The sequence below is a fragment of the Mauremys mutica genome, chromosome 4 (genome assembly GCF_020497125.1).
Source record: "Mauremys mutica isolate MM-2020 ecotype Southern chromosome 4, ASM2049712v1, whole genome shotgun sequence".
NCBI classification, from domain to species: domain Eukaryota; kingdom Metazoa; phylum Chordata; order Testudines; family Geoemydidae; genus Mauremys; species Mauremys mutica.
The window spans coordinates 136547684-136561367 of NC_059075.1; the positions used below are offsets into that span (position 1 = coordinate 136547684).

At 50.9% G+C, this 13684-nt stretch overlaps 1 protein-coding gene across 2 annotated transcripts in view; it reads left to right on the forward strand.

The window, feature by feature from the left end:
• LOC123369672 (proline and arginine rich end leucine rich repeat protein) overlaps positions 1 to 10170 on the forward strand; it is a 51140-nt gene extending 40970 nt beyond the window's left edge. For both annotated transcript variants that reach the window (XM_045015536.1, XM_045015535.1), the window contains exons 2-3: positions 871 to 1867; positions 5483 to 10170. In XM_045015536.1, coding sequence (XP_044871471.1) covers positions 886 to 1867; positions 5483 to 5658 — 1158 coding nt within the window. In that variant the 5' untranslated portion in view covers positions 871 to 885 and the 3' untranslated portion in view covers positions 5659 to 10170. The remainder of the gene's footprint in view (positions 1 to 870; positions 1868 to 5482) is intronic.
• The last annotated feature ends 3514 nt before the right edge of the window (positions 10171 to 13684 follow it).

Sequence of the window (13684 nt, forward strand, 5' to 3'; positions counted from 1 at the left end):
GTCTGAGGGGGAGGAAGGGGCCTTTATATAATGAAGTATGAAATCATAGAATATCAGGGTTGGAAGGGACCTCAGGAGGTCATCTAGTCCAACCCCCTGCTCAAAGCGGGGCCAATTCCCAACTAAATCATCCCAGCCAGGGCTTTGTCAAGCCTGTCCTTAAAAACCTCTAAAGAAGGAGATTCCACCACCTCCCTAGGTAACCCATTCCAGTGCTTCACCACTCTCCTAGTGAAAAAGTTTTTCCTAATATCCAACCTAAACCTCCCTCATGGCAACTTGAGACCATTACTCCTTGTTCTGTCATCAGTGCTGCCCCACTAATTGTCTAACCAGCACGATAGCGGACCCTGCGTAAGGAGGAAGGGAGGATAGTCTTGTTGCTGAGGCACTGGTCTGGGACTCGGGAGATCTAGAGTCAATTCCCACATCTCTCACAAACTTTTCATTTCCCTGCCATTCCAGGGCAGTGGGCACTGGTGAGTCTTGGTCCTACCAGTTCTTGGCCTGCAGCACATAATGGTCTAGCCTCCTGGGGGCTCCTTGGGTCTCATTTTGGTTGTTGGGTTGGTGTGAAGCTGGTGTTGGTGACCTGGGATATACAGGAGGTCAGATTAGACTATTTGGTGATTCCTTCTGGCCTTAAAGTCTGTGACCCTATGACTTCCTGTGTGACCTTGGGCAAGCCCCTTGATCAGTCATTGCCACGGTTCCCGGTCTGGACATGAGAGATAATTACTCTTCCCTGCATGGCGGGGCATGGTGAGGGTAAACTGGTTAGTGTTCATGAGGGGCTGATACAGCTGTGATGGGAGATACATAGTGCCTAGACAAGTCTCTTTTTAACAAACCTCGTTGTGCCCCCTGCAGGTGAATTGCTGGACCATGAAGGCAGCATTCAGATTGCTTCTCCTCCTCATCCTTGTGTTGATCTCTGAAGTGAACGGGCAGAGGCGGAAGCCTGGGCGGAAGCCCGCCCGCCCGACATCCGAGCGGAAGCCCGCCCGCCCGACTCCCGAGTGGAAGCCCGCCCGCCTGACTCCCGAGCCGGTCGAGCCAACAGAGCTGCCTCCACCTCTGCCGCCGGGCCCCCCCTCTGTCTTCCCGGATTGCCCCAGAGAATGCTTTTGTCCTCCAGACTTCCCCTCAGCCCTCTACTGTGACAGCCGCAACCTGAGGAAGGTGCCCCTCATCCCTCCCAGGATCCACTACCTCTATCTCCAGAACAACTTCATTGACAGCCTCCCAGAAGAGTCCTTCAAGAATGCCACGGAGCTGAGGTGGGTCAACCTGGACAACAACCGCATCAAGAAGTTGGACCGGCGGGTGATGGAGCAGTTGGACAGCCTAGTCTTTCTGTACCTGGAGAAGAACCAGCTCAAGGAGGTGCCATCCTTCCTGCCAGCCAACCTGGAGCAGCTGCGTCTGAGCAGGAATCAGATCTCCAAGATCCCCTCTGGGGTTTTCAACAAGCTGGAGCACCTGGTCCTCCTGGACCTGCACCACAACAAGCTGAGTGATGGAGTCTTCAACAAAAACACCTTCAGGGGGCTCAAGAACCTCATGCAGCTCAACCTAGCCCACAACATTCTGCGGAAGTTGCCTCCTGGGCTGCCCAGTGCTGTCCACCAGCTCTTCCTAGACAGGAACAACATTGAGGACATCCCTGATGACTACTTCAAAGAATTCCCCAATCTGGCCTTTCTCAGGCTTAACTACAATCAGATTTCTGACAAAGGGCTGCCCAAGAACTCCTTCAACCTCAGTAACCTGCTGGTGCTGCAACTGGCGCATAATAAGCTCACCACTATGCCCTTCATCAACCCCAAACTGGAGCACCTCTACCTAAACGACAATTCCATTGAAAGTGAGTTGGGGGTAGCAGGTCGGCAGGCCTACGTGGCTGTGGCTGGGCCTAGAGGGAGCAGACGTCCCCTGGGGACAGAATTCTTTGCATCCGGAGATTGTTTCTTTCAGTGTGAAACCCAACCACAGGGTTCCACTCCCTTCAAAACAGGACTTGATGTTTAGAATGGGTTGGGGGCCCTTTTACATGGGTGCATGGGGCCAGGTGGTGGAAGGGCCTGTACTTAGGAAAAGGATGGTCCAAAGCACTACTCAGGAGACCTGGGTTCCATTTCCTGCTCTGCCACAGATTTTTCCCATATGATCCTGGACAACTCACTTAGTCTTTCCATCTGTAAAACGGGGATCATACTTCCCTACCTCACAGGGAACTGTGAGGTGCTCAGATACTACAGTGATGTTGGGGGCTCATATGTGTACCTAAGATAGATGGAAACAATACAGCTTAACTTTCTGGGTGTTGAGGCTAGCAGGGCTAGGGGATGCAGAGAGGGATGAAGGGAGATCAGGGCCATGCTGGTGAGCACCTCTGCAAATCCATCAGAGACAGCTTCACACGGATTTAGGCAAAGAACAGAGATTTCATGGGACAGGTGCCAGGCAATGAAATGCATAAACACAGCAGATGTAGGAATAACAAAGGCCTGTTCCCAGCAGACCCAGATGTTTGTGCTATTGGAGCTCTCACCACCTGCTGCCCTGGTTGAAAACATCTGCAGGGAAGCAAGAATGCAGAGCTCCTTCCAGAAATTCTCTGCATGCAAAGGAGGGACACACACAGAAACCAGCCCAACTCCTAATATTGTGGCTGCAGAGATTGGGCTGATGGAGTTTTGGTAGCAGAGCAGTATGGGCGATTATACACCTGTAAATCAGTAGTCCCAAAACTGTAGTTAAAATCTAAATACCTTTATGGCTGGCAGTTTGACAGCTATGCCCATAGACTGTCACATCAGTGAAAGGACCAGGGGAACCCATTGATAATAGCAATGAAGGATGTAACCCCAAAGTCCTTACTTAGGAAAATCTCCCCCTTAACTTAAATGAGAGTTTTGTCTGAGTAAGGGCTTCTAGATTGGGCCCTTATATGCCAAAATGGTCCACCACTGAAGAGCAGCCACCTCTGAGGTGGAACATGACAACTGTAGTGGTCAAAGGAGGTGGCAGTAGAGCACGGGCATCCAGCTTATGAATACACTGGGGTTTGATCCAAAAAACGAAGAGAGGGGCAAGCAGTTTCAAGGTGAAGAATCCTAGTGGAACTAAGTTGTCATCACTGAAGGTCAGCAGTGCCGGGAGAAAAGGACAAGGAGACAGAAGGGCTCAATCTAGGCCTTGCTTAAGTAGCTGGACTGGCCCACAGGGGACTAAAGAACCAGCAGCAACCGACAGGAACCCCAAAAGGCCAAATAAGGGCCAATTTGGGCCAAGTTTGAACTAAGCGGGAATTCGGGGTCAAGTTGCTGACAGATCTGTGATGTAGTTATTCAGCACGGCTATGGTATGCTAGTTAAGGAGGTATATGCTGCAGGTTAGAGAGAGACCCATGTTCCATTCCCCTGTGCTGCCAATTGTCTGCATTTTATCTTGAGCCTTGGGACATTTGGTGGCTTTTTTAAGTCTTCAGCTTCTGGAGTCATGTATTCAGTGAGAATCTCTGCTTTTATTTTCTTTAAAAGCAAGTTTCTAGCCCTCGTGGTGGCAGAGAAAAGCCTGAAATATGCTCCCCTAAAGGGCTTGCAAACAGAAGGCGAACAGAAAGAACCCAGCCTCTTTTTTTTGATGTCCTGGTTTTTAAGCCAGTCTTCTGACACTGGGCGTCCTAGATCAAAATTTTTGAAAGCCTGGGGTTGGCAATACCGATTTCCCATTGTAAAGTATTTTTCTCCCTTTCATAAAGTGCCACAGTATTTCTCACCTTTCTCTTGTTAAGCACAGATTACTGGCAGAACTCTGCATCCAAGGCCACCCCACCGTAGCACCCTTCTCTCTGCCCCACATCACTGATAGAGACACTGTAGAAGATGTTAGGAAGTGCAGATGCAACCTGAGAGCACCCCAGACACTCTGAAATCGCAGCAGAGCCCTGGGAGCACCGCACACACAGCATAAGAAAAATAGACATGAAAATAAGCCCCAGAATAACTACTCATGGCTAATGCTCTCTCTAGCTCCAGGGTTTTCCTGCCTCTTGTGATGGCTTCATAATGGCAGCAATGATTAGCAATACTTTGGGCTATTTTTATAGCTACCTACAGGGACGGGAGGAATTATAGCTTGCTGTTTCCTGGAAAATCACCCAATCAGGAATATTCTTAGGCTGATGTGAGTGAGTCCCCAGCTGCTATAGCCAATTAGAAGGCATGGGGGTGGTGACTACACCTTCTCGGTGGCCTGCTGGAGTGCTCACTTGTTGCAAGGACTTCTCATTGTTTGCTGGAGTTAATGACAGAGTGGAATCTCCAATGCCTGGCTGATGTTTTGAAGGCTGGCTTTGGAGCTCTGCTGGGGCTGTGTGTGCTCAGATGATTTGGTGACGCCAAAGGCCAATGTAAGATTCCTCTGGTAGAATCGTAAAAGCTGTGGGAGCTGAAGGGCAGAAGGACTGGAGTTTGCATCTGGATAGTCAGGATAGGTGAAATCCCACATTCCCTTTAGTAAATCCAAGCACGCTGGACTGATGAACCCTGCTGTGTCTGTAGGGGGAGGAGGTGCCACATGAGGGAAGCCATGTCATGCAGAAGCTAACAGATTGGGTAAGCCTGTTGGTTGGTTTGACACATGGAGCTTGGCAAGGTGATCCACCACCTGGGACATTGAATTCAACAACAGTGGCCCAGGGATCCCTATATTTTGGTAGACAAAAGGGGACTTGGGATGCCCACATGGCTAGAGTTAGAGTGACGTGCGGCTCACTGCTTGCAGATCCCCGCTGATAGAAGGACAGGCAACTCTGCTCTCTTGCTCTCCATCGATAGAGAGGTATGTTTTCAGATAGGCTGAGGTCCTGTCTCCTAGTTCAGAGGCACAATTCCCACCCACGGAATGAATCCCGGGTGCAAATGTGAGTCATTGCACCTCTGCCACCTGATATGCCCCTAGAGTCAGCTAGCTAGAACAACAAGGACTTAGAGTTGCACTCAAAATCCATCGATGGGTGCAACACTCTAGGTGCAAAAATGCACCCACAACAAAGGAGAAAGTGTGCCCCCATTTGTACCTAAACCAATACGTATTTCCACTGTAGCATCAGCACCTAGGTACTGCAGTGATGTGCTCTGTCAATAAAACAGATGCATAGCTAGCTCGTCCCAAGAGAACGGACATACCCAAGGAGATACAGGAGTAAAGTGAGGGGCACCGGAACCCTCCTCTTCCTTTGATGCAGTGAGAACTCCCTCTTCTGTTTCAATCTACTTTAACTATGGGATGGGGTGGTATGCACCAGAGACAACAAAGCAGATCTCTTGCAAGCCCCTTAAGCACTAAGTGATCACTGAACACCATAGATGGGTGGATGGATGGGTGTGATGTAGAGTAGATAAACTCTCAGCATCTCTCGCCTGGAATCAGATGAGCTCTTCCAACCCATGCCATGCTCTCTCTTCCCCTGCAGAAATCAACGGGACCCAGATTTGCCCCACCTCCCTGGTCACCTTCCAAGACTTCTCCTCAGATCTAGAAAATTCGCCCCGGCTCCGCTACCTGCGCCTGGACGGCAACCAACTGAAACCTCCCATCCCCTTGGACCTCATGATGTGCTTCCGGCTCCTACAGTCAGTCGTGTTTTAACTCTCCCAGCAGTGCCACTCTCCCGGGACTTTGGCTTTGCGCAGACAATTGACTCCAGTCTATGTCAGACACTTGGAAAATATCTTGTTCCCCCATTCAACCCACCCCACTCACCCCTCAATGCTCTGTCTCCTCTTCCTCTCCCCTCTCTTTCCTCCTTCCTCAGCTGCAAGGAGCCCCGCCACCGTTAGGTGCAGCACAGTACCGCCCTGTGGATGCTGCATGTATCTTATAGGAGTGCACTTCCTGTCAGATACCTGTAGTGCCCACACAATGGCACTATGCCACAATAAGCATCCAAGGCCTTTGTGTAAATGGGGCCCTTTCACGCCTACTCTTTAGGTCAAAGTCAGAGAAGAGGTGCCTGCTCAAATGCCACCCACTTATACCTAGCATGCAACTGCCTTTCTTTCCCAGGTCTGTACATCTTCCAGCCATAGGAACCATCTTCAGGTGGACCTGGTCTTTGTAGGTCTATCAGCATCTCCTCCCAACTCCAGCAGACAGTGGTACGTCAGCTTTGTTTTGGGAGCGCCCAGTGATGGAGGGGCTATCTGGCAGATGGGAGGGGCAGGGGGCCTGGAACCGGACAATGATCCGAGGCAATTATAGCTGTTTTATGAGACAAGGCGATTTCATCCCCAAAGCTGCAATATCCGGCAAAATAACCCAAGTTGTCTTGGGCACCAAGATCTAGTTCAGGTGCTTCTCTTCCAAGGGCACAGAATTCATTCGAGGTGGGCGTTGGGAATCCAGGTCAGGTTCTACTTCTTTCCAAGTCCTCAAGTCCTCTCCTTGGCCCAAACTGGTGCAGCTCACACTTCACTTTGGACGATCCTAAGGAAACCCAGTGGGTTTGCTCAGCCATTGTGTCTTCGGGTGACATTGGTGCTGGACTCACCCACCAACTTCATACCAATGAAATCTGATGAAACCTCAGAGGTTCCCCACTGAGCAGAAGATTCTGGGTACAGACACCATATAAGCATGTGGCAGGCATGCAGAGCCCTTGGGTGGGTTGAATGTATTCACATGGAAGAAAATTCATGCAAACAAGCAACTTCCTCACCCACATGGCAGCTTCTTGCTGCACCATGCTGGATTCTATCACAATTCATGGTAGCCAGGGTTACCAGCAGGTCCCCATCGCCAAATCAGATAGATCCCATAAGGAGTCCCCATAAGGTCCCACATTAAAACCCTGTGGATTATAAGAATCCTGATGGAGTATCCCTTTCATGTACGCACCCACCAGTCTGCCCTTGTGTCAGAGTAGTATGGGCATCAACCATCACTGAGAACTTTTAAATCAAGATTGGATGGTTTTCTAAAAGCTCTGCTCTAGGAATTACTTTGGGGCAGTTCTTGGGCCTGTATTACCCAGGAGGTCTGACTAGATGATCACAATGGTCCCTTCTGGCCTTGGAATCGGTGAATCTATGAAAAACCACAAAGAGGGTGGTCTTTGCTCTGGCTGGTGACCTGCAGCTGGGTCCTTCCTAATACATGCGGCTACTTTGATTCCAAAAGATGGTTTCGAGACGAAGAGTAACTCCTCGAACCCAGAGCTTAGAGTAGTTTGTGAGGCTAGGGTCTGCAATGGGGCTAGATAGAGAGACATCTCAAGGTGAGGGGAGATGGATTAACTGTGGCTCTACGCATTAGGGACAGCTTGAGCTGTCATGGCACTGCAGCACTCCTGCATGATGGGGTCAAGTCCAGGAGCTGGTGCTGAAGGCTGGACATTGCTAGGGCCCTGGATTTTGCACTGGTAGAGCAGAGAGATCCTCATTCTGGGGAACAGGAACAATAGGGGAGATCTGTCTTGAAAGCACCACCTTTTTGCAAGCAGACAAATGCTTCCTCTGTTCCATTTATGGGGCACCACAGTGACACCCAGTGGCCAGATAGGGTGACGTTGGCGGGCAGTCCTAGATGTCCCAAAGATCGACATTGTTCCTGTTTAAAGGTAGCTGGTTACGTTAATCCCTTTCATTCCCTTTGGATGTATCTGACCTGAGCCATTTGTCTTATTTAAAGGTGGCAGGTTAGAGTAATGCCAGGTGCATTGTGGGGATCTCTGCTTCACATTCAGAGGCGTAAATCCGAATTTAGTCTGGCAGAAGGGAGAATTGTCATAAACTACAGTTCCCCCCAACTGTGCACTTGGGAGCGGATTTAAGCACAAGCGATGTCGTTACACCCTGAGACGGGCCTGGATCTCTTGGGGGACCAGAACGATGGTGAGAAAACTGCAGCTTCCCTGGGCGCTCCCCCATCAGAATGAAACACCCTCTGCCCATCCCCCTCGCCCGCCAGAAATCCACTTGCGGGGGGAGCAAGAGGAGAGAAGAGAGATGTGAAGAACAGAAGAAGCTGCCCAGCCCACTGGCGCGGCTTGCTTTAGCTTCCTCTTGTCACCACCTCCTGCTGCCCTTCACGCTCCTCCAGCATCCCAACGAAGGTCTCTATCGCCTTTCTTCAGACCCTTCGCTCGCCTTCCCCCGTCACTTATTCTCTCCTGCCCTGGTTGGGTGAGAGCTCTGCTCAAAGTCCCTGCGTGCCCCCTTGATTCCTCTGAGATTTTGAAGCAGCGTGAAAAATTCTCTCTTAGTTTGTTGATCCTGTTCGCCAACTTCAAGCCTTAAGTCCCAGGGCCAGATCCTTCAGCTGGTGTAAATTGGCTCTGACTTCAATGGAGCTGCACCCATGGACGCCAGCTGAGAATAGTGCCCTCTTTGTTCCTGGAGACTCCATCGAGCTCTCTTCCCCTCTGGGTAACGGATGCTTTGATCTTTGGTAGCACACATTGCATCCTCTCCAGCTATGTGGGGCAGCATCCAGCGCTGCCTGCTGAAGCTCAGCAGGTATCTAACATGCGTCAGGCACAGTAGCAGTATTGCCACAACCTAGTGCCAACTATTGCATGTGGCCCAATGGGCAGAATGAGGCATTACTGTGTCCTGAGTGGTTTTGCTGTTCTGCTCTGCACAGGACTTAGGTTTTTAATGATTCTGCCCTCTGGGACTCCATCAGTGTGCTGCTGGGTGACACACGCTCAGCTCGGATCTTGTGGCCTGGTTCCTCTCTCCCACAGGCGAATCCCTTTACACATCTCAGCAACGAAGTGCATTCACCATCTCAGTGGCCTGCTCACCTCAGTGACTCAAATCCCTCTGGATCCCTGTGATTTGCTCTGCCTCCGGTATTAGCCTCCTCGGCATGATCCAAGCATGCACAGCAAAACAAGTCCAGTGTTTCTCTCCCTTACCCCTGTGCAGCTCACTTTGAACTCAGCAGGATTCTGTGTGGGGTAACTGAGAGCAAAATTGGGCTTGGTGGCTGTAGGAGACGTCCCTAAGTCTTGACTTTCCCCCCTCTCTCCTCCTGTGAATCCATTTGGGCTCCTCGTCTTGGCAGATCTTTGGATGTGAATCGGCAAAGCTCCATGGACTTCAGTGGAGCTAGGCTAGCGGAGGTTCTGGCTGATCGGTCTTTCCCCCTTCACACTGGGACTGCTTTTGACTTACAGCTGCATTGCCTCCATTTTAGCAGCTGGAAGGAGCTGGGGTGTCATGAGCCGCCAGTGTGTGTGTCTCTTTCTGTATTGCACACAGCAACACAACACCTTCATATCATTCCCAAGAAGCGTCTCTCTCTCTCTCCAATACTCTCCTTGACCCCTGCCACATACACCCCTTTCCTTTACCTCCAACCAGGTCTCTAGCTTTGGCATTGCTGGGTAAGACGTGCCCATTATGCTAACCCTCCCACCATCTCTTCTCTTCCTATCCTGCCCTGCTCTCGGTCTGGTTCCCCTTTGGCTCTCTCTGTAGGCCTATACGGCCCCGTGGAGCTGCACAGATTGAACACAGTAGCTGACGGTATATGTGCAACCCCCCTCTTCCATCCCAAACCCCCCACTATGGCCCTCAAAGCCAATGGACTCCCATTTACATCAATGGGCTTTGACCACGTCCTCAGTGACCAGACAGCCCCATTGTCCCCTGGACACGTCCTCCCAGGAGCTCCTGTTGGAGGTGTACGCTCGGAGTCAATTATTTTAACAGCAATGCAGGCGTGAAACATGCTCTCCTACTTATGTCCGTGGGGCCAGATTCAGATCTCAGTGACGCAGGGGTAACTCCACAGTCACTCCGTTGATCTCAGTTGAGTTGCTTTGGATTGTGACATGTAGAATGTGATCTCCTGGTCTCTCTCCTAGCCTACCTTGCGTTATGTTTCATTCTCGGTCGCTTTACAGAACCAAACACCGCTTGTACCTTTTTCATTTTGAAAAAAAAAAAAATTTTTTTTGAGGAGCTTATTTTTTTAGTCTACCCCCAGTTCTTATATGTACGGCTCCCTCCTCCTTCGCCACTGCATACATAGGGGTCTGGGTTTCGTTTCTTTCTGATTTTCCATGTTTATGTTCTGGACCAATTGAGGATTGTTTTTTAAAGGAAAAAGAATCTGTTTTAAATCGGTGTTTATAAACAAATAAACCCACCAGCAATTGTCTCCCTTGAATTCAACAAAATATGAACCCTGTGTGAGAGGAGGAGGTTTTTAAAGGCACAAATGGGAGTTTGATGTCCAGCTTCCATTGCAAATCAATAGGAGTGATCCATGAAAATCAGCGGGAACTAGATGCCTTAACTCTCCTTTGTGCCTTTCAAAATCTACCTGCCACGCTCCAGGGATGGGCTCCCAGGAAGCAGTAGAGAGACTGTTAAGATCTACTCATTCCCTCCGCAAACACTGTGAAAATTGCAAATTCCAGGCAGGTATTTTTGATCAAAACCCTCATCTCCAAATGTTCCTCAGTGGGATTTATTGGGTTTGACTGATTTCAACATTAAACCTGGAAACCCTATGTATATATTTATATATCTATATGTGTATATATACCGGTACACTGTACATGTATAGCTATATACATACAGTAGCTCTCAACTGATTCTAGCTCAATGGTATTTTCACTTCTCCTCGCCCGTGGCAGTGAAAATAAAACAATTCAAAAAGAAACCTGGAAGTGCGGTCAGAAAATGCTGCCTAGGGGCCTGTTAGCAACTGATGTACTGATTATTTATTCACTCCAAGGGTTCTCTGGGATGGTGCCCATTGTACTGGTGTCTGGGCACCGCTATGAAGTTCAGGGTCAGATCTTCTGCCCTGCCTTCCTCTGCTTCCTTTGGGCCATGCTGCCAGAGGTAAGAGAAAGAAATCTAACCCTAACCCCCAAACTGAGGATATCCCCAGGGTAAGAAGGTCCCAGCAGGCACAGGAGCTGGCATAGCCTAAGCAACCATCTCTGCAGGGCAGGCAGAGGTGCGGCCAGACCATGATTTGCTCAAGGGATCCTTAGCTGGTGGATGGGTCCTCAGGGCGCAGCCAGCTGATGCAAATTACAGCAGCCACCCTAGGCTGTTCTCAGCTGGGCCAGGGTTGGACAGAGAATCAGTGAGTTGTAACCAGCTCCCGGGTGGGCCCCTCCTTTCTGCTCTGCCCAGCGGAGAATCTGGGCCTCCATCTTTAGAAATACACTCGTTGTCTGGCCCATTTGCGCATGCAATTACCACAGACAATCTCAGGGAAGTGCAGGGACCTTCAGCATTGAAGTAGGGTGACCAGACAGCAAATGTGAAAAATCGGCACAGGGGGTGGATGGGTGGGGTAATAGGAGCCTATATAAGAAAAAGACCCCAAAATCGGGACTGTCCCTCTAAAATCGGGACATCTGGTCACCCTACACTGAAGCAAAGACTTCTACCACTTGAACTAAAGGACTAACTCTGCTAGCTGGTAGGAGTTTGTTGTCCTCTCCGTGGGCCACATGCTGACGGGGGAGAACACATGCACTTTCCAAGCGTGCAACACTTGCCAGTTCGGGGTGCGAATGCCTGTGTGGTTGTGAAAGTCAGGGCGGAGCTGCCCTCAGTTCATGATCACACCCCTACTGGGGAATACACAGTCTCTGTGTCTAGGGGTATGTGGAATGGGTGTTGGGAGGAGAGATTGTGTCTGGGTGTCTAGGTGTATGTGTCAGCTCATAAATGATATGGATACTTGTAGGGTAAGTGGTTGTGACTGGCTGTGTGTGCGTATGTGTGGGGGGTATGAGCATGGGAACAGAATGGGTGTGGGCTGCAGTTTATCTTTCTGCCCATTGCTATAGACTCAAAGCTCATCAGAGATTGTCATGGAGGCATGAATCATAAAGGGGTAGGCGGGGGTCCGTGGGTGAGTGTGTGTGGTTGAACGCATGTGCCTAGACATGGCGCTTCATTCACGTGTGTGTTGGCAGGGAGGCGTGTCCGTGTATGCAGAGTGGGGGCAGGGAGCAAGCTAGCCTCATGCTGATCGCCGCAGGATAAAATCGGAGTTGTTTTAGATTGTGATCAGCGCATGAATCGTAAACTGTCTGGTGTGCGAATGTGAGAGAGACAGAGGGAGAATTACCTTGCCATCTAGGCAGGACAGCTCTGTCTCCTGCAGGATATCAACACCGTTAAAAAAAAAAAAAAAGGAGGGGGATCATTTCTTTCCCTCCCCCCCCCTGCAAACAGCAGCTCTCTCGGGGCTCAGAAGAAAGTGGGGTGGTAACTTGTGAGCTCTCCAGCCGTGTTAGCAGGCAACAATGGGAATGCGGGAAATCTCCTAATTAGCCCTAGTGGATTGCTGATGATCCAGGGGATGTGGGCATGCCGCATGGGGATGGGAATATCGAAGGCGTTCCCAGGGCTCACAGGGCATTTGATATACGGGGAGGGGAGTCATCAATCCTACAGAGAGGAGAAGAGAGAGACGCTAAAATATGGGGCCTGGTGCAAGGTCTGTAACGAGACTAATTACAGACCGCAGCCCCCATCTCATCAGTGGCTGCACAAGCATGGAGCCCCAGTGCCTCTCACTGTCTGGGGCCTTATCTCCATTATCTCCCACCAGTGTAATGCAGCCATCTCTGGGGTGGTGGGTGGCAGTCAAGCAGCAGCCAAGGGGGGGAAAGAGATGGGCCTGGGGAAACCTCGACTCCTTTGGGAAAGCAACAGGGCATAGCAGAGCTGTCATGGGTTTGAATTCAGCTAGAATTCCTCCGGAGAGTTCTTGCTGCATCCTGGGCCTTCTCCAGTTCCCCGCTCCCGTGGCTTGGGCTGTGGCTTTCAGCCCACATCTAGCCCTTTGTCTGGCAGCGGTTTAAAATCGTCCAACCTACAGGGAATGAATTGTGCCTGGTCTTTCCTGGGCTGGAGCGGGACAGGGAAAGAAGGGGGAGCATGCCCAGCTGTCTGCCTTTAATGCATCTTCATAGTATCTCCCTCCACTTAGCCTCAGCTGGCTACAGCAGTGCTCTCCGAACTGCAAGCCTCTCTCTCTCTGACCCAGTCCCCGCGATCAGTGCTTCACTCCTGACTTCTCCGTGAACCGAGTCCGTTTCATCCAGCGAGCGGGCAGCACAGCACCCGGGCGACCCCTGAAAAGCAGCCAAATGCCGCTGGGCCCTTCAAAGGAGCGGACCCGCCGAGTCAGCTGGAATGCGCCGCTCCGGGCTGCCACGCCACCTCCAGCACTAGCGAGCCCTCTAATGAGGGCTTAAACCGGATTCCTGCAGGCCCTCGGCACTTTTCTGTGCCTAGCGGGGATGGGGCTGCAGGGCATGGCTGCCCTCCAAGCTAGAACACAGCTTGGGTTTGTCCAGGATTCTTAGCACCTCCCCATCACTCCACCCCCACCCTCCCCTGCTTTCCATAATCATCTCCTCAGATGTAGCCCTCCCAGCTGCCCCGCATGGGCCTGTGCGTGTGGTCAAGGAAGCGCATGACGCAGGTACCTCGGTGCAGTCCCTGCGATGGTTCTGAGCCCTCAACGCTGTGTGTATGGCTGGGTGAGCCGGCGCGTGCCTTGTGGTGTATGGCATTAGAATCTCTGAAGGTGGGAGCGTGTGTGGGAGGAGGCTGTGCGTTTGAAAAAGAACAGAAGCTGTGTGTGCGTGCGTACGTGTGATGGGATTGTGTGTTTGTAAGTG